A 25,710-nucleotide genomic window follows, 5' to 3' on the forward strand; every position below is an offset into this window, starting at 1 on the left:
GTCGACATTGAAAAAGCATTCGTTCGGCAGAAAAAGTGCATTCGTGCGATAGCCAACGCTTCGATCACGGACAGTTGTAAACCACAGTTTAAGAAATTTTATGTCTTGCCTTTGCCTTGCATGTACATCTAAAAAGCATGGGAGTCTATTTGTGACAAAACACTCTGAACTCTTTAAAAAGAGATTTGATGTATGTGCCGGAAATCGGAGAGCGCAATACAAGGACTTATTATACCAGCCTCCTTCACATTCTACTTTTACCACAAAAATGCATATAATATGTGTACAGTCAGCAGCAGAAGTTGCTAAGCGGGCGAAGTGTTCCAAATTACCTTGACACGCTCTTATTCTCTTAACAATAAAGTCGCGTCAAGATCATTTTGAACACCTGGCCCGCTTAGTAACTTCTGCTGCTGACTGTACAGTTACTAATACATTACAAATACAAATGGTTTATTCGCAGTAATATAGTTACATAGTGGTCTTAAGTAGGTACAAAATTGTTCTACATATTACGCCTTTACGGCGTGCGAATATCAAGAGTCTTCTTTTTAAGCAAAGAACTCGTTTATTGAGTAAAATACTCTATGAGTAAGCCATTGGTGGAGCTGAGCTTTGAATTTATTCAAGGGCAAGTTACGTAGATTAGAAGGCAATTGATTATATACTTTGATGGCCATAATGTAGGCGTTCCTTCTACAGTAATACAGATTTGTTTTTGGTAACGCTAATTTGCCCTCATTATGTACACGTTGTATTCTGTCTCTAACTTTAGGAAATAGTTCTGGGTTTACTTTCACAAATATTGCTAATTGCTTTATGTACAGACACGCTAAAGTGAGCAGTTTTAATCTCCAGAATAGAGGCTTGCAGGAGTCTGTTATATAGGCACCACGAATAGCTCTTACACATTTTTTTTGTAAAATAAACAATTTGTTTACATGGGCTGAGTTTCCCCACAACATGAGTCCGTATTGAAGAACAGACGAAATGTAGCCATGGTATGCTGTGACACTCGTTTCTTCGGATGCCACTTGCCTTAAGTGCCGAAGTGCGAATACAAAACTGCTAATCTTTTTACAGACGTTATCGATATGCCATCCCCAGTCACAGTGACTATCAAGAGTAACTCCAAGAAAATTTGTATGAGTTGCTTCTGAAATTGGTTCGTCATTATACTGTATGTTATATTCAACAGTCTTCTTGATGAGCTAAAGCAAATTGACAGTAACCAATTTAGCAATAAGATTATAAAATGGCTGTCTGAAAATTGCTTTTATAGTGTGAGGGAATTTTTAGAACTCAAATTATTAAAGCAAACAGAATAATATTTTAAGTAGCAGAGATTATGTATATTTCTTGACTTGTTACTATTTATTTACTTTCCCACCGCATTTTAATTAAATTAATTATACATGACATCCATTTTGTAATTTGACTTTTTATATAAAACTTAATTTATAGATGTTAGTTTTATTTAGGTATTCTATGACATTATATTATTTAATCAATTTGCTACACGTGGGTGACATTTTTTTTTTAACTATGACAAATTTGCCCACTGTTTTTATTTTTATTTTCTGTAATAATTTTCTATATTGTACTTTTCTTTTTTTGTATTGTATTTTATATTATTTTTTCTATACAGGGTGATTCAGGAGACGTGAGCAGGACTAATACTGCGCATTTCGTAGATTATAAGCAACACTTTCGTATCAGTATTAGTGAGGTTAACGTTAATTTTCTAGTCTTGTTGAAAAAAAAAGTTATTAATTTATTTACGACATGCGTGGTCACCCTAAAATTAGAATACTAAACTACCGATATTCTGTGTCAAATTGAATGTCACCACTGTCATCGCGGTCTGGTTACTTTTGAAAACTCGTATCTCACTCAAGTTTGACAGTTTATTTTCTTCGTAATCAAAAATTAAAGAGGTTTTATGCTTATTAATTAGGTCTTGTAGGGTGACCATGATTGTAGAGGATTAAATTTGCCCTCACCAAAAAGTTAAAAAATAGGAAAAAATCTGGCTGTTTCACCTAAATACGACGGTGATCGATCAATTATCAGTTACTGAGTGTGCAGGATTAGTCCTGCTCACGTCTCATGAATCACCCTGTATTACTTTTAAATCCTCAAATTGTCAATTATTTGCACGTCGTGTCTTCGACTGAATACTGATACTTACATGTAAAACCTTTTTTGTTGTCATCTTGTATACGTATTCTGGCAAATGAAGAAATTCTGTTCTATTCTATTCTATTCTATTCTATTAAACCTTAAAGTGGAAAATGGTCATGATGTAGGTACTCACAGACTGACAGAGGTCCGATGTCGTATAATTTCTGTTTTAAAACGTCTTCATCGGAAACATCCAACACAATGCCTTCTATCACCCCGACAGCTACTTTAGAGTTATCTTCATGACAGTGCCTCCTTTGTGGATGATACGGATAGTCAACTTCCAACATGATTCCAGGTTTTAAAGCGAAATCACTGCAAAATTTTGTCTATTATTTTTGAATCGAGAGTGAATTACTACATATTTGACCGAACAGTAGCAAAGGTCTTCGTTTCAGAATAGGCAAAAATGCTTTCGTAGTATTGTAATAAATAAAAAAAACCGGTCAGTTGCGAATTCGTTTAACTTGCGCACCGAGGGTTCCGTACAAACTTTAATTTTTTTTCATGTAACTATATTCACGAAAGACTTGCCCAGAAGTAGGCATACTAAGCCTTCGGGGATAATTCTTTATCATGTGAACCGATTTCAAAATAAAATGTTTTATTTGAAAGAAGGTATTTGTAGTGTAATCTAATAGATATTTCAAGTATAATAAACACCCGCAAAGGGGCTCAAATTGCAAATTAAATTAGAAAATGTTTTTAGATAATTAAAAAAGTTTTCAAGATAGAGGTGTGATTATATTTTTCCTGTAATATTTTAGATAGGTAATGTTATTATTATGTAAAACATTCATAATTTTTGGTTCGTAAACTTCGGAGATAAGGGGGAGGGATGGTATTTCTTTCACATTTTCCTTCAAAAGTCATTTTTTTTTCAATATGAAAAAAATATAAAAAAAAGTTTTGTAATGTTCAATTCAAGCTCTTTCAAATGACATTCCACTCGACCTAGTAACTAGACTTTTCATGTATGCCCCCTCTTGATATTGTGCATTTTCTATAATTAATAAAAAATAAATAAATTACACTTCCAATGTCATTGGGTTAGCGTTGTTCATTACCATTCCAAATTTCAAATCGATAGCTTCAGTAGTTCTCGAGATACAATTAACGATGTGACAGACGGACGGACAGACGGACAAAGTCGCACTATAAGCGTTCATTTTGTACCTTTTTGGTACGGAACCCTAAAAAACCGGACAAGTGCGAGTCAGACTCACCCACCGAGGGCTCCATACTTTTTAGGGTTCCGTACACAAAGGCAGGCGTGGCTCACTCCGCGATTTCGTCGCGTCGCAACAAGTAGCTATAAGTACATCCGTTCCACACCAATTTTGGTGTGCTAATCGTAACAGACACGTTTTGTTAGAGAGTGAATCTTCTGTACCTAGTACTATTATTTATTCTGTGACAAAGGGTACCCTAAAAAGTGTTCTCTTCTACAGGTCGCATTTCTCAACTGACCTCGAGAAATTTTGTAAGCAAATTCGATGATTAAATATATTTTTTGTCGATTCAGTTTTTGTTTTAGAGCCATTACTAATAAAATAGGTAGAACTTCTCAATATTACTTACTTCATGAGGTCATGAGGCGTTCCAACCATACACCCTTGGTTGTAGAAACAACAATCAAGGCCCTGCCCTTCAGACAAGGCCAAACACTGATTATATTTTATAGCATACTGTCCTTCAATATTACCTACAAATAGTGAAAAGATTAGAAATTCCTTGAAAAAATATTAAGTTTAAATGATGTACAGTTTGTATCAAAAAACTCTGATATCAATAAGTTATACCAATAGCACTGAAGATATAGGAGCACCGACAAGATTTTTCTCCCATGTTTTTGACGTGTGAAACTTTCCCATGTGTCCTCCAGTCGAATGTATTTGGGGCAGGGTTTGGGCCATCAGGGATCGTCACTTTCTCGATGTTTTCATTTGAATGCCGATAAATTTCATTAAGATGCTGGCTTTTGTGGATGTTATGCCGTTCTTCAGGTTTCAAATCAGCCAAACGATTTACTTCGAACACCGTCAGGGGATATTTTTCATTTCGCCGGTTTATATCTTTCAAGTTCTCTTTGAAAATTTCAAGCCTTTCAGAATACTCTGCCCCGTCGTATACTTTTCCATGTTCCTTGATGAAGTCTCTGAAAAGATTTTCGGCGTCGTTCAGATCATAGTATGGCTTGTCAAGATGAGAGGCAGCCATGACGGCACTGGTGGCGAAGCAGACCGCCACCCACACTGTCAACACTAACATGTTGTTTACTGATAGGATTATAAGAGCCCACTAGATAGTTACGAAACTGTTTGCCTACACGTTGGAGTTGGCTTTTTATATACCGGAAAAAAAACATTTTTCTTTATGACTAATGTTTTATCTACATTTTTGCTTGTTTTTTATGTGCTATCGCATAAGTATTTAAAATATTGTAGATGTACAATCCCTAACATAAGTATCCACTTTTCTATACAACTAGTAGTGCGATGTGGGTACTTAAGCTGGGGCGCTCACTGTACAAATAATGTCATAAAAAATCGGCCAAGTGCGAATCGGACTCGAGGTCCAAGGTCCCAAAGTTTGTATCGGTACCTACTTGGTGTAATTTATCTGTTGTAAAGTTTTGAGGGTACTTAAAGTATCCATTACATAATGTTAACGGCAAACTTCAACAACAGTCAAATGGCAAACGGCCGCACTTATGCGGCAAAATCTATACATATAATAAAGCTGAAGATGGTCGAAAGTCCGTACATGGAAGATATTTGAAAAAAAGTTGGCTGGGGATACTTAGAATCGATAACAGAACACGTTCCAACAGTTTTTAGAATTTTTGTCTGTTTGTCTGTTTATCTGTTTGTCTGTTTATTTGACCGCGCATCACGTGAAAACGGCTGAACGGATTTTGATGAAATCTTTACTAATCTGTCGAGAAAATCCTCGGCCAGGTTAGAGGCTATAAAAATTCAACCTCTAAAAGGTTCGATTGACTTAAGTTTGCCCCTAAATATTATGGCGCTACTTAGGAAAGAGGGGCAAACTTTTTTCAAATATGTGTTACCACTATTATAGAGTACCGTGGTAAACTAACCGATGGCGCTGAATTTGATACGTTGTGACATGAATAAGCCACTGAGGAAGGATTTTGTCAAATTAAATTAGAAGAGGGGGTACGGATATCAACAAATTTAATTGAATAATTGTGTTGATTTAATAATACAACAAAATTAAACAACAATAAATTAATTGCCACACATTGCACAGTGCCATCTTTTGGGGAACTGAGTAAACATTAAGTAGGTAATCAAGAAAACTAAAAATGAGTTTACATAGTTACGTAGTGGTAAAATAAACACGCATAAATCAACAGGAGTATAATTGCATAATTATTTAAAATTAATAATTTTCTCCGTCATGAATTATACCTAATCGTAATTATATCGCATCCATATCAAATCCATATTCATACGTATTAAGCACTTAATAATGGCCACAAAAATGGGTACTGTGAAAAAAAAACATTGACCTCTGTCATTTGCATTTTTTCCAGTAATTAATTCCCAGCAAGCTGCAAATCATCTTAACCTTCATTTGTTTGTAAATTAGTGTAATCCGATAAAAATTATGCCCTTTTTCAGTTTTTTGCTTGTAGTTCAAAAACGGTACGTTCGACGGAAAATTTTTGCTCTAATCATGATAAAAATTGACATCTGATGATCCGAAAGTTACCTTAATATGAGTACCTAGTCAAAGATTGTAAAAAATTGCCGCAACTTAGAATTGCTTTTTTGGTATAATCGTGTTAAAATCATTAAAATGATTTCCAGCTTGCTGGGAATTAATTCCTCAAAACGCTTCTTTTGTATCTAATTTGACTGGCCTATATGAAAAGATTCCGGATAACAATCATCATAACAACAGTTTTACGAAATACTTGAGACACCTTAAAGCAATATAATTATAATGGTGCCGTGTGCAAAAAACTATTCGAAATATATAAATTAAGGAATGTATCACCTTGAACAATATTTTTATCGTAATGGGCATTCCACAGTTTTCACATTATAAAAATTGTTTAATAAGTATACGAAGGTTGGTCGTAAAAAAACAATTAAAGGCATTCCACTAAACGCACCTATAGGCCAAGCAATAAAGAAGGTATAGAGGGAAGTGCTAGGAACACAACTTTTGACTCCGTAACTTTGTTTTGACTAGTTAGGAGGTGAACATATCAAAAGTCCCCTACTAAATCTACAAAACCTACTAAACTTTATGCGTTGCTGGTCACTTACTGGCAGTGAATGTGTTAAACTGATATTAGATACATTATCTTCTTTGTATTGCCCCGGCTCATGTAAGCCTGCGATCCACTTGACTAATCCCAAGAATTAGCGTAGGCACTATAGTTTTTACGAAAGCCACTGCCATTCTGACCTTGCAACCAAGAGAATAAACTAGACCTTATTGAAATTATTCCAGTTTCCTCACGATGTTTCCCTTCACTAATATTAACATACTATAGTAAACAATTGTCCACTGTAGTTTGTCCCGAAGGGTCTCAAACATTATTTAAATTTCGATTGGCGTTTTATTTACAAAGATTGTCATATTGGCTAGGTCCCATGTGGTCTCGATTGCTAACGATACAAAATTTTTTCTTGTCTGACTGTTTTCACACACCGTTTCACCAACACCGTTTTCATAATTAAGTAGTAAACATTTTAAATTTGCTATTGGCGACTAGTAGGGTATTAGCTGGTATTAGCAGATTCTGATAAAGATAATATTCAGTAATAAAAGTAGCTAATGTTATTTCAATTATTTTGAGATAAGTACACGTGGAAGTACTTAAACTGACTGAGTAATTTTTTTTTTGCTATAAAAAGGCGAAAAAAATAACAAATAACGAGTCTGCTGGTAGTGTTCCAGTGAGCTCATAACTATCAACAAACACCATGTTTGTACCGATTGTCCTGGCGACGGTCTGCCTCGCCAGCAGCATGGTCTTGGCTGCATATGACAAGCCATTCTACGATGTCGAAGACGCTGAGAACCTGTTCAAGGACTTTGTCAAAGAGCATAAGAAGGTATACAATCGAAGAGAATATTTTGAAAGGCTTGAAATTTTCAAGGAAACTTTAAAAGATACAAATGAGCGAATTGCCATGTTTCCTGACACTGTGTTTGCAGTAGACCGTTTTGCTGACATAAAACCTCATGAGCTACAGCCATACAATAATGTCAATCTATCAAATAAAAATATAAGTAAATTGGAAATTCTGGATGGGCCCGATTCTTCGCCTGATGAATTCGATTGGAGGAAATATAATGTAATTACACCTGTTAAGAACCAAGGGTCGTGCCATGGAGCCGGCAGTATTTTTGGTGCTGTTGGTAAGTTCACCTTTTTAAATCACTCTTTTACGCTCACGGCGTTCCCATAGTTGCACTCATGGTCTAATAAAACATGGTCTTCTATTCCCAGAGTGACACGGGGCTACGTCACAATAACATTGCCACTTTATTTCAACATAACATGTTACATGGGTACATTATAGCTATGGTTAATAAGTTAACCCTTTACCTACGGGCTATTAAATCGCTCCGTCACCGCCCAATACGGGCATGTTTTGGCGAGAGTCAGCGGTGAGGCATAATTTCACTTACTTGTAACTTTTGAAGTATTACAGCTACACACTTGAAACTTCACACACACAATAAGTATAATGTGTTTAATCAATAAATAATCACTTGGAGTAATAATATTCACTTGTTTTTCTGCTATCAAGCAATATACCAGTCACTAAGAAATTAAAGATTTTTAAGTTACTACTCGCGGATTTCACAAGTTTACGTTTAAGAACATTAGTTTATAATATACTTAACACAAATAAACACTTAAATAACGATAATTATGAAAATAATGCATAAATATCAATCACAAAAAACGTTGCACTAAAACAATTTGCCACTTATGGAAAATAGTGATGTGCGTCTATCGACGCATTTGTCGATATATCGATAACCTAGTAAATGTAAAACTGAAATTTAATAAGTTATGATTGTGGTGAAATTATTATTAGGTACAATAGTACCTAATAATGATTTTATAACATGTTAAATTCCAATATTTTAACCAAAAACGGTAAAAAAACACTAAAAATAACACTCCAAACACTCCCCCGCCATACTCTCATATCGACAACAAGTCGATGAAATTTGAAAACAACACTATTGTCCGCCATATTGAATTCAATTATTAGCACCTCTGCAGTACGGGTGTCAACTCCAGTTGCCAGCAAAAAAGCGGTAATTTTAAAATTATGTTAATGTCAGAGCCATCTACCGAAATATTATGATATTTTTTTCTTTGTATCTATACTAATCACAGTGCATAATGTGACCGCTATTACCAAGCCACAAGGTCTCGTTTTGTTTAAAAAAAATGTTGAACACGACCATTACTTCGATCAACTATAGTTGACACCCGTACTGCAGCGGTGTTGCCTTACTGGCAACTCTGGTTGACACCCGTAGGTAAAGGGTTAAAATATTTCTTTATAATTTTATAATTTTCATTTATAATGTATTTTATCTTAAATTTTACAATAACACGTCATTTTTAATTATTCGTTAGCAATATCTTCCGATTCACGAAAGAAATTTCAGACGTTCGGGTAATTCTGTTTACATTACTGGCAACACAGGATAGCGCTGTCACATTTGACAATTCGGATCTAGATAACTTCATGCCCTGACCGTCATCCTTGTCGAACGCGTGTTAATTGTTATTTCCTTCTCGCTCAGTGTCAGCAGTCGCAGTGTTTTCCAAACTTTTCACGTCGTAAGCTTGGTAATTAATGTGTAACTGTGAATTAGTTTTTTAAACGTTTGTCTTGTATAGATAAATAAAGGTTAATTTATTACATTAGATTTGTTTTATTTTACTATGTTTCTACATGAATAACTTAAAATTAATGCCGTTAAAATAATTTTCACCGTTGGTTAAAATTCTCCCACATTTTAAAGTTTGAGAACCTGTAAACAGCATGATGACGTAGGCCCGTGTCAGTTAGGTCATACGCGAATCTCGGAATAGAGTACCAGGCGGAGTATATTATTATACCATGGTTGCACTCTTTTATCATCATGACTTTGTTGTAAATTAATTATTTGCCTACTATGTAAGGTACAAATGTCTAGAATTATAAAAATGTTTTATAATTTTTACAGGCCAAATTGAAGCGCACTACGCAATTAAACATCGTCAATGCTTGGCCTTCTCTGAAGGACAGGTCCTGGACTGTGTCGATTGGCTAAACTGCCATGTAAGATCATCGGCGGCCGATATCATCCTGTACGTTAACTTATCATTTTTAAAACTTAGGGGAAAGTCGCTTATCCTACTCGTATCTTATACTTTCGGGAGCCGTTGCGGGATACACTTCGATCCGTCAGGATCTTTTGGACGACTTTCTAATTGCGTCGTAATTAATTAAAAATTATCATCCATCGTCACATTTAGCGGTGTCCCTAGAGCGCTGGTGGCCTAGCGGTAAGAGAGTGCAACTTTCAATCCGGAGGTCGCGGATTCATACCTCGGCTCGCATCAATGAGTTTTAAGGAACTTATGTACGAAATAACCTTTGATATTTACCAGTTGCTTTTCGGTGAAGGAAAACGTCGTGAGTAAACCGGACTAAACCCAACAAGGCCTAGTTTACCCTCTGGGTTGGAAGGTCAGATGGCAGTCGCTTTCGTAAAAACTTATGCCTACGCAAATTCCTGGGATTAGTTGTCAAGCGGACCCCAGGCTCCCATGAGCCATGGCAAAAAGCCGTGACAAACGAGAGGAAGATGATGTCACATTTAGCGGTGTTCCGTAATTTTTGCCAATAGTCGAGGGTGGGAAGCCCGAAACGACGGCGTTGCATGAACAAAAGATTTCCTTTGGCAGGATTGGTCCTTAAGACCCAAGGATGGATTTAAGAAGTGGAGCCACCGAGATTTTTTATGTAAATTTTTAGGGGGGGGGGGGGGGGGGGGGGCTCTCAGCTTTATCTTGATATCTATATCATGTTAGTTACTAGGCCAAGTTTGGTATCGTTTTCGTATATATCGGGGATTCCGAATTCATTTATGATATCATTCCGGCACCATTCCGAAGTAAAAACACATAAAATATGAAAAAAATACTTTTTTTTATTCCTCTTCACCCTTAAACTGCTGAACCAATTTAGTTGAAATTTGGTATAGAGATGGTTTGAGTCCCAGGGAAGAACATAGGATACTTTTAATGTCAAAAATAATCCCTAAAGGGTGTAAAAAGGGAGGTGGAAATTTGTATGGGGATTCAATAACCGCTGAACCGATTTAGATAAAATTTGGTATAGAGATAATGAGTCCGGGGAAGAACATAGGATAGTTTTTATTCCAAAAAAATCCGCTTAAAAACCCTCCCACCCCCTACCTGCATCAAAAATCTGGGTGGCTCCACTTCTTAAATCCATCCTTGGGTCCTAAGGACCAATCCTGCCAAAGGATCTCTTGTTCATGCAACGCCGTGGTTGACCTTTTTATGCTCTGAGCACAGTCAACTAGAATCAATGAGTTGTCAATTAAATTTTAGTTATTTACAGGGCAATTCGCCAGAGCATATTATTGGAAAAAGAGGAAGACTATCCCTATAATCCATATAAAGATGTCTGTCATGAAGACAGCAGTAAAGGCGTTATCGATATAGAGATTATTCAACATATTCGAATTTCCAACTAAGAAATGTTGAAGAAGTTTTTATTAGATATTGGACCTCTTGCAATTAGTACGTACCATATAATCATCATCATCATTCATCATTTCAGCCTATATACGTCCCACTGCTGGGCACAGGCCTCCTCTCATGCGCGAGAGGGCTTGGGCTATAGTCCCCACGCTAGCCCAATGCGGATTGGGGACTTCACATACACCTTTGAATTTCTTCGCAGATGTATGCAGGTTTCCTCACGATGTTTTCCTTCACCGAAAAGCTAGTGGTAAACATCAAATGATATTTCGTACATAAGTTCCGAAAAACTCATTGGTACGAGCCAGGATTTGAACCCGCGACCTCCGGATTGAAAGTCGGACGTCATATCCACTCGGCCACCACCGCTCCTACCGCACCATATAATGTTTATGTCATTATTGCTGTCAATCATTGTCCTTTTATACTGTTAGCCTTATCTCACTTTTAAAACGTACCTTTAATTTGTACTTACCTAAAGGTTCGGTAATTGAGGCCGTAGATAATAATCACAAACAGTATCGATGATTTCTTTTGTTTCAATCATTTATAAATATTATTTTGTAATTACTATAATTACCTTATTCTTTGTTTATCTTCAGCCATTAATGATAAACATTTATATGGATATCGTGGAGGCATACTAGAACCTACAAAGTGCTTAAAAGAGGTGAACCATGGAATGCTCTTGGTGGGATTTGGAGAAGGTTTGTGGTTGGAGGTTCTTATAGCTATTATTTAATTGCTTTCTTTATCGACACAAACTAGATCACTATCACTATTGCAAACTATAGTTCATTGTGAAAAACATCTGTGCATATACAGGTTGTCCCATAAGTGACACGTCACAGTGACACTGGAGGTAGACCAGGCCAAGAGGACCCAAACCAACTTAACATGACCCCAGCAAAAGTGGCACGGTTTTCGAGTTATTGCCAAATAAAGGATTTTCATGAATTATGACTAGGGATTGCAATCCGGTCCGGCGGATCCGGTAATCCGGCCGGATCCGGCACGTTTTAGGAGCTACCGGATCCGGTTGAAATCACCGGATCCGGACCGGATCCGGGAAAATAGAAAAAAAGACCGCACGCAGCACCCACTGCGCGTTTTAGGTGAGATAAAGGCGATGGATAGAAGAAAGAAGTTAAACAGAAAAAAGAACGAATAAAAAAATCCAAATTTACTAAAATAAGAAGATATTTCATATGACGATGATTGAGAACAGAAGAGGATTTCCTCTTCTTTCATGTTGGTGGCACGAATCGGCACGATACGACGATTACGTAAATAATTAGAAGTAAAAATTAAAGGATGGAGATGCCACGGAAGGCATTTGTAACGACCGGTCTGGCCTAGTGAGTAGTGACCATTCAGTGACCCTGCCTATGAAGCCGATGGTCCTGGGTTTGAATACCGGTAAGGGCATTTATTTGTGTGATGAACACAGATATTTGTTCCTGAGTTATGGGTGTTTTTCTATGTACTTATCAATATACTATACGTATATATATCGTCGCCTAGTAGTACTACCTAGAGCTAGCTAGTACCCATATACAAGCTTTGCTTGGTTTGGGGCTACGAGTAGGTCGATCTGTATAAAATTGTCCCCAAATATTTATTCATGAATTACTTATTTATTTGTGATTTAGGCTATAAAACTATTTTCACGGATAAAAAATGAAAGCAAGATAATATTGGAGCGCATTTCATACAATTTTGGTTAAAATTAAAATATTTTGGTACTAGAATGGATGTCAGCGTTACAAATAATTCCATCAAAGAACAGTTACGAAAACTTGTCCTTTCAAGGAGTTCCATTTCCCATGCCATAATTATCCCATTAACAGGCTTTGGAATCTAATCAAATTTATATTTTTATAGTAAACGTATAAATTTGAGCAGAATGTGAATGATTAAATATAATAAAATTAATAAATGACTTAGATTTCAAATTTTATTTTTAAATTGAGTTTGACTATGTGACACTTTTTAATACTTAGTTTTATTTTATTGTTACAAAGTTATTTCTTATTAACTTCAAATTGTTGTTTTATGAATACATTTGTAAAAATACCCTTTGTTTCTCATATAAGGCATAAAACTTGAAAAATATGTAATTTTATTAACTTTAATATCCCTATACCTAACCGGATCCGGTCCGGCCGGATCCGGCCGGATTGAGGCCGAAATCCGGCCGGATCCGGCCGGATTGAAAATCAATCCGGTTTGCAATCCCTAATTATGACCGTTTTTAACATTGTTAGTGCCAGTGTGCACTCGGAAAGGTCTCGAAGTATTTTTTTTTATGTGTACAGCATCATGAATAGTTAATTAATATAACAGAATAGGTATTTTATCGATAAACAATGTAAAATGCAAAAAAGTACTGGTTTAATCTTGAATTAAATTCACAGCAAAACATTAATTGCGACTTTGACCATCTGTCGTGAAAATAAAATACTAGAAAAGTAATGAGCAAATAACGTCAAGCTATTGAGCATGTTATGCAGATTCAAAAATGGTATGACACATGTACCTTCCTGCAATAAAATAGGAATTATTATCATCTTTCGAAAGCCTCTTAATAATAAGTTAAAACTAGGAAATAAGCAATGCGTTGCTACTTAGTAAAAATTACGATTTATGTTAAGATATCTAATTCTGGATACAGAAATAAAAAAAACGCCTATTCAGTATTTGCCGAATGCCTAAAAGAAAGAGATGGAAAATGGTTATCTCCCTTTTTAAGGATATCATTGAGTTGGTAAAGGTTCATAGAAAATAAAATACTGCAGGTTAAAGTTTAATAAATTTATTAAAATAATTTTATTTTACAATAGGTGCTCGAATTGTTTTACCCCGGCTTGCACGCTTGGCACCGTCTTGTAAAACTTCAAGTTAATTTACTTAAATAAATTTCGGATATGTTTCGTGCTGCCTCGAACATGCCGCCGTAGTTCCTCTTGGGATCTTATTGGCTTGGAGTAAACTTTATCTTTTAAGCATGTTTAATCATGAATTAAACATGATTAAACCAGTACTTTTTTGCATTTTACATTGTTTATCGATAAAATACCTATTCTTTTATCTTAATTAACTATTCATGATGCCGTACACATACAAAAATTAACTTCGAGACTTTTCCGAGTGCACACTGGCACTAACAATGTTAAAAACGGTCAAAATTCATGAAAAACCTTAATTTGGCAATAAATCGAAAACTGTGCCACTTTTACTGGAGTCATGTTAAGTTGCTTTGGGTCCTCTTGGCCTGGTCTACCTCCAGTGTCACTGTGACGTGTCACTTATGGGACACCCTGTATATATACAATTAAAAAATACCCATATATATATTTAAGAAAAATAATACCTGTGATGAAATGATGTAAATATTGAATTCTCCAGTTTACGGAATATAAACTTATGATCCTTACATTTCAATTAGAGACATTATGTAATCAATATTTAAGTACCTATATAAATCGAGTTAAGTAGGTACAAAAGACTGAATTTCTTTTGCAGAAAAGGGCAAAAAGTTTTGGATACTTAAAAACTCGTGGGGAGAGGATTGGGGCGAGAAAGGTTACGTGAGACTGGTGCGAGGAGTCAACGCATGCGAGATTGGCAATACCCTTTTGATAATTGCTAATATACCTTAATCTACGTCCTTCATTGCAAGTCTAGATACTTGCAATGAAGGACGTAGATTAAGGTATATTCTAGATCATAAGCAAAATTTAAAAAATCTACAGAAGTAATTTGATTAAGCAACATAAGAGCTCTATTCTCGTAAGACCCGGGGCAATTTTAGCGCTTTTGAATTTAGAACTTTATTTTATTTCTACAAGAGTTCAAAACTAGAATTTAATATGTACTTGTACAAGTACACGGGGACTGACGAGGCTATTGCAATATTGATAGCTCAATAGAGGCATTCTAGGAGAATGTCATTTATGATAATAATAATTATCATGCTTAACTTGAAAAAACTGAGAAAGCGATAATTGCATCATGACGCCAACGAATTGACAGTATAATTATGCTCGAGTTTTATGGTGGTATTACACTAGCTCTAATATAATGTCATATAACAGATAATGACAGAACATACATACTGCAATAATATCAATAAAAAAAAGTTTCCCCTGTCGCACGATGCTTTATAACTACACATCGGTAACTCGTGGCATTTAGTTACCAGTACACATCGGTAACTCGTGGCATTTAGTTACCACTACACATCGGTAACTCGTGGCATTTAGGTAGCACTTAAAAGATTAGTGATGAGCACACATCGGTAACTCGTGGCATTTAGGTAGCAGGCACAGACTAGTGATGTGACAATGTTCTTCCTATACGAGTCGAGAAAAAAAACCACTAAAAAACGGAAATTAATTAAACTAATCTTTTAAGTGCTACCTAACACATATCAGTTACCGATGTGTATTTATAACGCTATTTAACAGCCATTGTGGGAACATCATTACAAATTTGATTGCGGTAGATGCATTTCAAGGCAAAAGCATTTCGTAAGCGACATTCTCGTGGGACGCCCCTAAATCTCCTAAATTTACTTTATCCTCAAACTAATAATTAATAATTAATTTATTTGTTCAAATTAAGATTTATTTCATGTTAATACTAGTCTGGTTTATTGGAAGATAAAGTAATTTCGTCGCATTGAATTATTTAGTTATGTTTGAAATCTCCTCGATTTGATCCAATATAATAAAAAAACTAAACAAAGCTTGTAACAACTCAATTTCTTGTTTTATTTTGTTTTCCTTAACACCGAATTACTCGTTAATATCATAGTCTAGATAACAAGTTTTTAGTGCTCTATACATAACTTTTTGGGTACATAACCGTTATTTCAGTGGTCGTAAGCTCGAGTCTTGCCGGAGGTGTAAAATTTTCCAGTTTTCCTTTATTATTAAAAAAACGAGAACTGACTTCGAAAAGAATAGTAAAATGAAATATTATCCTGCTTAAGTAGGTGTATGAGTTAACATCTGTGAATGTGAAGTCGGTGCCAAGACAAATTTTGAGGGCTACCATGACTTTGGTGCGATTTGTTAAGAATTTGGTTATCTGTATTTTAGGTACGGTGGATAAGGTGGATTGCCTTCTATACTGTAACAATATTTTTATAAAACCTTATATGTTTCTAAATAAAGCATGTAAATAATATGCTAATATATTTCGTTTCTAATATAAAGGCCCTCTAGCGGTGTGCTATAGCAAAGAGAATTTGAAATAGAGAGTTACTGTCATGGTAAATTATGTAGCTACAGTACATTTACTGCCATCTTTCGACAGACGATTAAAACTTTTAGAACGCCATTTGACTTAGATCATTATTCTTTCACTGATATGTGTTAACTTGTTAAATATTAATATTAAGGCCATCTACTCGAGAGTAAACTGAAGGTTATGCCGCCATCGCTCGTAAAGATTGCACCTTCCCTTTGGCCTATAGTCGAGTAGATGGCGTTAATATTAATATTTAATAAGTTACACATATCAGTGAAAGAATAAGCAACAAAGTCAAATGGCGTTCTTACAGTTTTATTTTATGTCGAAAGATGGCAGTAAATTTACAGTGGTTTGACAACCCCTTTTTTCTTCTCAGCTCAAAGAAAAATAAAATGTGTATATTATTTATTCTGTATTTATTACACCCATCATTTATAAAAAAAATCAAGCGGCAATTTTTTTCCGTCAATGAAGTTACAATTTACTTCTATGATAAAATATGTTAAAGAATTGCGGTTGCTCTAGATGCAGTTACCTATGGAAATGCGCCACGCACTAATAATTATTGATATTGAATTAATAATATCTCGTTTCATGTTTCTTAACTCAACTTAACACAGGAACGTCTTAACTCTTGGGTTAATGTTGAGAGCAACCTCAAGATAAGTGCATTGACCACCAGCCGTGTTCGATTAGCGTCACATTTGCTCCCGCACGTCGGCTAATAGTGCGCGTTTCACGGCCGAACGCGCCAGTGGGCAGACAGTCTAGGCTGCGGCACAAGCCACTCGGAATGATTAATTTCGTCTTGCACATGGCCGCCTCGTCCGGTCTGTGTCTGGGCGCGATTCGATTGAAACTCTGCAAGTGAGAACCTGTAATTGGCTCTGTAACTTAATATAACCTACCTATCCTAGAAATATCACACTTATTTGATATGCCTAAACGTCGCTAAGCAAATCGTCAAACGTTGAGGTTTGAACGATATGGCTGGTAGTCGCTAGTCAGGTCATGAAATGGCGGCGTTTTATGATAGGATATGCCCGATTTCCCAGATAATAGCCGGCTAGGAAGGAATAGTTAATTGAACTCTGGCAGTGAAGCTGAGCCATTTCTGGGAACGTCTTTAATTTATACAATGTCTTAGGCACTTTGTATATCTATTCTGGAGTAAGTACATAATACATAATTTACTTTGACAATCCGTCTCTATACACTCTATTCTCTTTGCCTATATGTAGTAATACTTGCATTGATTATTGTATTGACTCGGTTTGTAGGCTCGTTAGTTGTTGAAAGGATCGACAGATGGCGTGAGGTTGTTCGCTATCTGTATTTTAAAATATACTTACATATTACCTAAACCAAAGAAAATTTAGTATAGAGGAGTATTGTCACATTAAATTTTCTAGTCACAGTAAATTTACCTGCCATCTTTTATCACATGATTAAAACTTTTAGAACGCCATTTGACTTTGATCCCTATTCTTCCACTGATATGTGTTAATTTGTTAAATATGTGATCCACAAAATTTACTTTGACACTACGCCTCTATTTAAATACTCTTTGCCTAAACTAGCTCTGCTAAGTAAGCATGGAGGTCAAACGGTAAGTTTTTTTTTTGTCTATTTACCTTGACGGTGAAATAAATCTACTCGTTAATTTATATTTCTTTATTTTATTTTAAATCACTATAGGGCTCCTCGCAAAACCTGTAACCTGTAACACTCGCAATTTAGATACAAGTACGTCTACCATCAGTTTTACATTGACATAACGCTCACGTTTACGTAATTTTTCTTTCTGTACATCTCGCTTGCACTAATATGCGAGTACGAGCGAGATGCATAGAAAGTAAGTTACGTAAACGTGAGCGTTATGTCAATGTCAAAACTGGTGGTAGACGTAAAGGTGGCTCACTGGCCATGGAAGAAAACGAATTCGTCCTAAACTGCATCTTTTGACCTGACCGCTGCAAATACCACACAGCAAGGAAAAAGAAAGGAGAACGAAGATTGTATAGTTGGTCAAATCAAATTTGTCAGTAAATAAGAAAAACCGGGCAAGTGCGAGTCGGACTCGCGCACGAAGGGTTCCGTACAATAATGCAAAAAAAAAAAACGAAAAAAAAGCAAAAAAAAAACGGTCACCCATCAAAGTACTGACCACTCCCGACGTTGCTTAACTTTGGTCAAAAATCACGTTTGTTGTATGGGAGCCCCATTTAAATCTTTATTTTATTCTGTTTTTAGTATTTGTTGTTATAGCGGCAACAGAAATACATCATCTGTGAAAATTTCAACTGTCTAGCTATCACGGTTCGTGAGATACAGCCTGGTGACAGACGGACGGACGGACGGACGGACGGACGGACAGCGAAGTCTTAGTAATAGGGTTCCGTACCCAAAGGGTAAAACGGGACCCTATTACTAACAATAAAAAACTATATTCATCCTTTTCTTTTGGGTGCTAGTACTAGTGTAAGACAGATTGATGATTGAGAGTATGATTATCTCTGTCAAAATGTCAAAGTTTGAAATGAGACAGTCCTTTGACAAATACGTGCCAAGTGTGTAGGCGGGCGGGACGAGGGTGAGAGGGGGAAATTCACAAACCAGACAGCGTTAAGCATCCCGCCTACCGCGAAACCGTAATTCGCAAATTGCGGGAATCTTTCTCTTTTACTCCAATGAATGCTTAATTAGAGTGACGGAGAAAGGTGCCCGCAATTTGCGAACTTCGATTTTCGCGATTATAGCTCTGATGCGCCGCCCACGGAGCAAAATAGGAAAACACAGATCACGCTCTATACAATTTCAATAAGTAGGTAAGGCCGGGTAACACATGAGGGGGCCCACAGATTACCAGTTCGCCGGACGATATCAGCCTGTCAGGTAATCACAAAAGGTGACAGTTCCGAACAACTGACTGGCTGATATACGTCCGGTGAACTGGTAATCTGTGGGCCCCTTTACTGATAAATAAATAAATAAATATTATAGGACATTTTTTAATTGACTAAGCCCCACGGTAAGCTCAAGAAGGCTTGTGTTGTGGGTACTCAAATGTGGGTACTTAAATACATAGAAAACAACCATGACTCAGGAACAAATATCTGTATCATCATAGAAATAAATGCCCTTACCAGGATTCGAACCCGGGACCATCGGCTTCATAGGCAGGGTCACTACCCACTAGGCCAGACCGGTCGTCACTGATGTTTGCAATCTCTAATATTTAAAAACATAAAGTACACGTTGGAAGTAATTAAAATCACTCAGGAATTTTAATATGTACAGTTTGTACAAATTTTGTTCACCTTAATCCATAGCAATAAGGTATAAAAATGTATACATATTAGGGATGTACCGACTAGTCGCCGACTAGTCGCGAAAGCTGACTATCCGGTCACATTTGTAGTCGGCGATTAGTCGGTGACTAGTCGGCAAAAATGGCCGATTAGTCGGCACTTTATTAGTGAAAGAAAAACAGAAAAAAAATCAACTTCAATATTTACCATATGTTTTATGTTTATTTTATTAAAATACCTATTCAGGGTGCATACGAAAACTTTTGTTCATATAATTGACCGTTTGATCGTTATCGTATGTTGGTGGGCTGGTGTTTTCCTCTACAGGTCGATCTCAACTGATTCTCGTGTAATTTCATATGCAAGTTCGATAGTATTATTTTTTATTATTATTCAGTTTTTGTCTTTTTTTTTAATGGTGAAGCCATGAGGAACTATTAATGTTATTGCAAAATTTAGAGACTTAGTCACGGCACGTTGCTCGTAAAGACGCTGACCACAGGGGATAGGTTCTTAACTGGCGACTACGTGCGGGAAATAGAGCCTTCGAAATACCTCCTAATACAAGCTGTACTGACGGTCTGCTCAGGATCGCAAAATAAAAGAACTAAAGACAGAAATTGAACGAGGATTCTTGTGATAGGTCTTTGAACCTGTAGATAACACCTTTTAGCCAAGCTAAATTATGATGAATAACGCAACCAAAGTAGCAAAACTATTGTTTTTCATCTGAACTTATACGAAGCTAATGATCTGGCCGACTAGCCGATTAGTCGGCCGACTAATCGGCCATTCGAGCGCCGATTAGTCGGCTAGTCGGCCAAATCAATAGTCGGTACATCACTACTCGTAATACATGTTCATGAACTTGACTCCAATAAAAGTACCTAACAAATTCATTCAATCTCAAGTATTTGGAAACATAAAATACATGGAAATACTTTCATTTACTGAGGTATTTTAAAGTGTATTTCCATATAAAAAGGCTGCGTAAAAATGTAACATCATCAGTGGGTCTACTGGGAACGTTCTAGGTAGCTCATAACTATCAACGAACACTATGTTTGTGCCGATTGTCCTGGCGACGGTCTGCCTCGCTAGCAGCACGGTCTTGGCTGCTTATGACAAGCCATACTACGACGTGGAAGACGCTGAGAACCTATTCAAGAACTATGTCCAAGAGCATAAGAAAGTATACAACCGAAGAGAGTACTATGAAAGGCTTGAGATTTTCAAGGCAACCTTAAAAGATATAAATGAGCGAAATGCCATGTTTCCTGATACTGTGTTTGCAGTAAATCATTTTGCTGATCTCAAGCCTAAAGAGCTTGAGCACTACTTTGGTTTTAAGCCCTCAAATGAAACGGCACAGAAAGTGAAACTCGAGTTTAGGTCACGTCCTCCTCTTCCTGTAAATTTCGACTGGAGGGCCCATCATGCGGTTTCACACGTTAAGGATCAAGGACAATGTGGCAGCGGCTATATCTTCAGTGCTATTGGTAAGGTGCCTTTTTATATCACCAATTCCAAAAAAGGCTTTTTCTTCCCTGCCAGACCATCAAAGTGGCTCTTTTCTTCCCTGCTAGGAGGGATCAAAGTAACACTTTTCTGTTCTAGGACATTATTTTTACATTTTTTGCACATTATTATTTTAGCTTAATTAATATTTTTGAACATCATAACTACCTCATAGATGATGTGAAAAGCAGCTTAGTAGGTGTCACATGGTAGCAAAATTATTTTCACATCACCTAATCAGAAAATGGATTTTTCTTCCCTGCTAGGAGGGATCAAAGTGGCACTTTTCTGTTCAAGGACATTTCATTGCCAGTATAAAATATTAATATAATTAACTATGAACATCATATGTACAGCCTGGCAAAGAAGAGTAGAAATTAAAAAGTGGCAACACTGTAGTGTCAACACTGAGATTTTTTTATTTTCCTCATAGTTGATGTGAAAAGCAGTATGTGTCACACGGTATCAAAATTATTTCGTCTTGGGCGTTAACTCTTGAATCCCTCATAACGCTCAGGATTCTACTTTAGAATCCCTCACTACGTTCGGGATTCTATTGTAGAATCCATCGCTTCATTCAGGATTCAATGTACGCCCTTGACGGAAATATATCATTTTGATCCCTTGTAACACAAACTACTATTCCATCTTGGGCGTAACACACTTGAATCCCTCACTACTCGTTATGGATTCAATGTATGCCCTCGCCGATATGTCATTTTGCTCCCTTGTGAGCTTGTGACACAATCTACCTACTTTTATCTTAATGTTCTATGTAGTTCTTTATTATGTATCTTACCGATGGTAGATAGATACTGTCGGTTTCGCTCGGTTCTCAGCATATTATTTGGATGATTGTTGATTGACTATTTAATATTCTGTGTTATTTACTATTGCCCATTATTTTGTCGCTGTTTTTACCACCTATTTAGCTCCTAGTCTGCTCAAAGATATTCCAGTGTAACCACCACTTGATAAAAATATACCTGCCTATCTACTGTGCACTGTGACTACCTGGCTCCAAGTCACCCAAAGGGCAATGGAGAGGGCTATGCTTGGAGTCTGTCTGCGTGATCGCATCAGAAATTAGGCCATCCGCAGCAGAACTAAAGTAACCGATGTAGCCCTCCGAATCGCTAAACTTAAGTGGCAGTGGGCGGACAACATTGCCCGTGAACCGATGGCCGTTAGGGCGGAAAGGTTCTCGAGTGGCGACCACGTACCGGGAGGTGCAGCGTGGGTAGACCCTCTACAAGACGACCTGGTAAAGGTCGCGGGAGTCCGCTGGATGCGGGTCGAGGGAATGTCCAACAGTGGACGTCCTCTGGCAGATATGATGATGATGATGATGATGACCTATCTACTTACTATCATTTCTTATTATTATTTATTTCGGGTAGTTCAGTGTTGTTTGTTTATATCTCCGTTGACTTATTGCTGGGAAGTCAGTCTCTACGGAACCACATATGGTGCAACTCAGCTGAAACGAGGGAATTTAAGGTAAAAACAATGAACCCGTAGACCCGTTCGGGTAATTAATTATGTACTACAAAACGCGAGAGTTTAAATAAGTGTTATATCTACCTAATTTGTATCCGTGTCTTCAATTCACAACTTAAAGGGGACTACAGAATACCAGTTCGCCGGACGATATCAGCCTGTTAGTTAAACGAAAACTTTGACAACTCCGAACAACTGACAGGCTGATATCGTCCGGCGAACTGGTAATCTGAGGGCCCTTCTTCATAGACAGATAAGAACAAAACATATATGTGTAATAAATACTAAATATTTTAAAACTGTTTTAATATATTTACAGGAAACATTGAAGGGCAGTACGCTATCAAACATCACCAATGCTTAGCCCTTTCCGAAGGTCAGGCTCTTGATTGTCTTGAAAGTGGGGGTTGCGATGGAGGGTGGCCGGATAAGATAATGAGGTAAGAGTCATTTATACAACTACGACTCGTTTACTACTACCGTCTACTACGTTTTTAATTATATCATTATCCTCACCCGTTCGGAGTGTTCCTTCCACGACACCTACATATTTTTTGCCATTCAAAATCTTTGGTTTTTTTTTCAGGGATTTATATTTTACAAATTTAGAGAAAGAAGAAGACTATCCGTATCTTCCAAGGAAGAGCCTGTGTAAAGACGACGATAAGAAAGGAATTGTACAGGTAGTAGGTCGTAGCGTACATCCATTAATTAAAGAAGAATACTATTTGATGAATGCTTTGGTACAGCTCGGACCCCTGTCAGTTGGTATGTCCTAATATTTTATTTTAAATAGTAAATAATATTATAATATATTTTACAATAGGACAAAATTAAGTAGCTCTCAGGTCTGTTAATTTTTGGACCAGGTTCCATAGAAAGTTCGCTATGGAGGTACATAGTCAGGGGCAGAAGTTACTGTTTTCTTAAAGGCTTGAACTGTAGGTAAATGTAATTTTATAATAAGTGTGTTTAAATAAATTTGAGTCAGTAAAATGTGTTGAAAATATCACTATCTAATACCAAAATTATGTGTCTATCCCACGTATATCCCCTCTAAATTTTGAACTGGTCTTACTAAATTAATATATTTAAAAAAAAGTTACAAGGAATATTTTTTCAATATGGTTGTTTGAGCATTTAATGAGTTTTTTCAGAAAACTTCTGATTTTATTAGTAATACATAAGTGATTGTCAATAGAGGTGACGGCAGGGTGTCATCAATAGATGACCAATAGCATGTCGCACCACCTTATATGACCGCTCTAAATTAAAAAAAAATGCCCCCAATCGCGAATACTGGTGGCACAAATTGATATTCTTGCGTCCGCACTCCATTTTATTTATTTATTTAACCTTTATAGCACAAAAGAAAACCTTACAGTACAAAAAGCGGACTTAATGCCATGAGCGATTCTCTATCGGTAATATCGGTCATAATCGGCGGTGAAATTCGGCGAGCCAAATTGGCGTTTGCGTCCCCACGGCCTGATTTGATCGGACAATTTAATCAGATTGGCGAAAAATTGGCCCCGTCTGGATAGATCTTAAATGTTATATGGAAAAACTTTTGAACAAAGAGACTAGCTAAACATCCTTTTTTTTTTGTTTCAGGTGTTAAAATCGGCGACTTTAAGTCGTATAAAGGAGGTATAATAAAACCTAATAAGTGCAAAGACAAAAATATATACACTCATATGCTCTTGGTGGGGTACGGAGAAGGTTTGTTAAAATGTATTATTTACTACCTACTTATATTTTCCGAGAGTCATGTGATAGTTATAGCGAGTTGTGCAAATTGTCTGCCTCTGACCTGCTAGCATGAGTTGCGTTCTCGCGCGCGACTCCATACATCTAGCGCGACTTCAAGTATGGACTCGCGCGCGAGAACGCAACTTATGCTAGACCGCCTGGCATGCCTTGGCCGGCCGTCCAGAGTGGAAACGCGGGAGCTACGTTCTCAATGGTAGATGTGGAAACTTAAGTAGCGAGTTGGATAGGTATATGTTTAAAGTCCAGTGACAACTGTTTACCCTCAGCCCTTACACCGGTGTTGCACTAGGCTAGAGCCATCTTCCCGTCTTGTAAGGGCGAGTCACCGTCTGCTGAAAATAAAATTGTAAGTATATCATTTTTAGGGTTCCGTACCCAAAGGGTAAAACGGGACCCTATTACTAAGACTTCGCTGTCCGTCCGTCCGTCCGTCTGTCCGTCCGTCCGTCCGTCTGTCACCAGGCTGTATCTCACGAACCGTGATAGCTAGACAGTTGAAATTTTCACAGATGATGTATTTCTGTTGCCGCTATAACAACAAATACTAAAAACAGAATAAAATAAAGATTTAAGTGGGGCTCCCATACAACAAACGTGATTTTTGACCGAAGTTAAGCAACGTCGGGCGGGGTCAGTAAGTACCTACTTGGATGGGTGACCGTTTTTAGGGTTCCGTATTTTTTTTTGCCGTTTATTTGCATTATGGTACGGAACCCTTTGTGCGCGAGTTCGACTCGCACTTGCCCGGTTTTTTGATGGACTTAAACAAATTTAATTTAATTTGATTTATTAGGCGGGCGCCCGGCACCTTAATTCATTTTAGATTCCATCAACTCTCAATAGTCCCTAATTACACCCTTGCGGGTTTCGCATCTGTGCCTCTGCGTGCGCCTCATGAGTCTCATGACACCACGGGCAAGGGCAACACCCGCTCGGTGTACCACTTACATTTCATTATAGTGTCAAAAGGCAGACACGTAGGCAGAGACGTGTTGGCTTCGGCTTCGCGCACGCCTCTTCAATAATATTTATCTAGGTATATATCATATCACGGTTACAGAATTCAATGAAATGACCTGTTAGTAATCTACTTCTTACTTTTAAGTTCCCACTTAAGAATGACTCACGCTAGACCGGGCCGAGCCCGGGCCGAGGCGTCTGACACGTCATTTTCTATGACGGCTGATCGGATATCACGCGGTGCTTTCCATAGAAAACGAAGCGCCAGAAGTGCCGGCCCGGCCCCGGCCCGGTCTAGCGTGAGTCATCCTTTACTTTTAAAAATTGTTTACAATAGTTCATCATAAAATATTTAAAGCTGCAATTTCAGAAACATGATCCTATGCTACCTATACTTAAAGAATTCATTAA

The 25,710-nt window shown here is 37.1% G+C and overlaps 1 protein-coding gene and 1 long non-coding RNA gene across 2 annotated transcripts in view; both read left to right on the forward strand.

Annotated features, from left to right (window-relative positions):
* LOC134792288 (procathepsin L-like) overlaps positions 1 to 14,640 on the forward strand; it is a 48,377-nt gene extending 33,737 nt beyond the window's left edge. Inside the window, exon 5 of the mRNA XM_063763558.1 lies at positions 14,504 to 14,640. Within this exon, the coding sequence (XP_063619628.1) occupies positions 14,504 to 14,640 (137 nt within the window). The remainder of the gene's footprint in view (positions 1 to 14,503) is intronic.
* A 6,310-nt stretch (positions 14,641 to 20,950) lies between these two features.
* On the forward strand, positions 20,951 to 23,228 carry LOC134792449 (uncharacterized). Its single transcript, XR_010144422.1, has 3 exons — positions 20,951 to 21,047; positions 22,886 to 23,006; positions 23,153 to 23,228. It is a non-coding gene; the product is annotated as an uncharacterized LOC134792449 (long non-coding RNA).
* The last annotated feature ends 2,482 nt before the right edge of the window (positions 23,229 to 25,710 follow it).

Source organism: Cydia splendana, chromosome 7, assembly GCF_910591565.1.
Source record: "Cydia splendana chromosome 7, ilCydSple1.2, whole genome shotgun sequence".
NCBI classification, from domain to species: Eukaryota; Metazoa; Arthropoda; class Insecta; order Lepidoptera; family Tortricidae; genus Cydia; species Cydia splendana.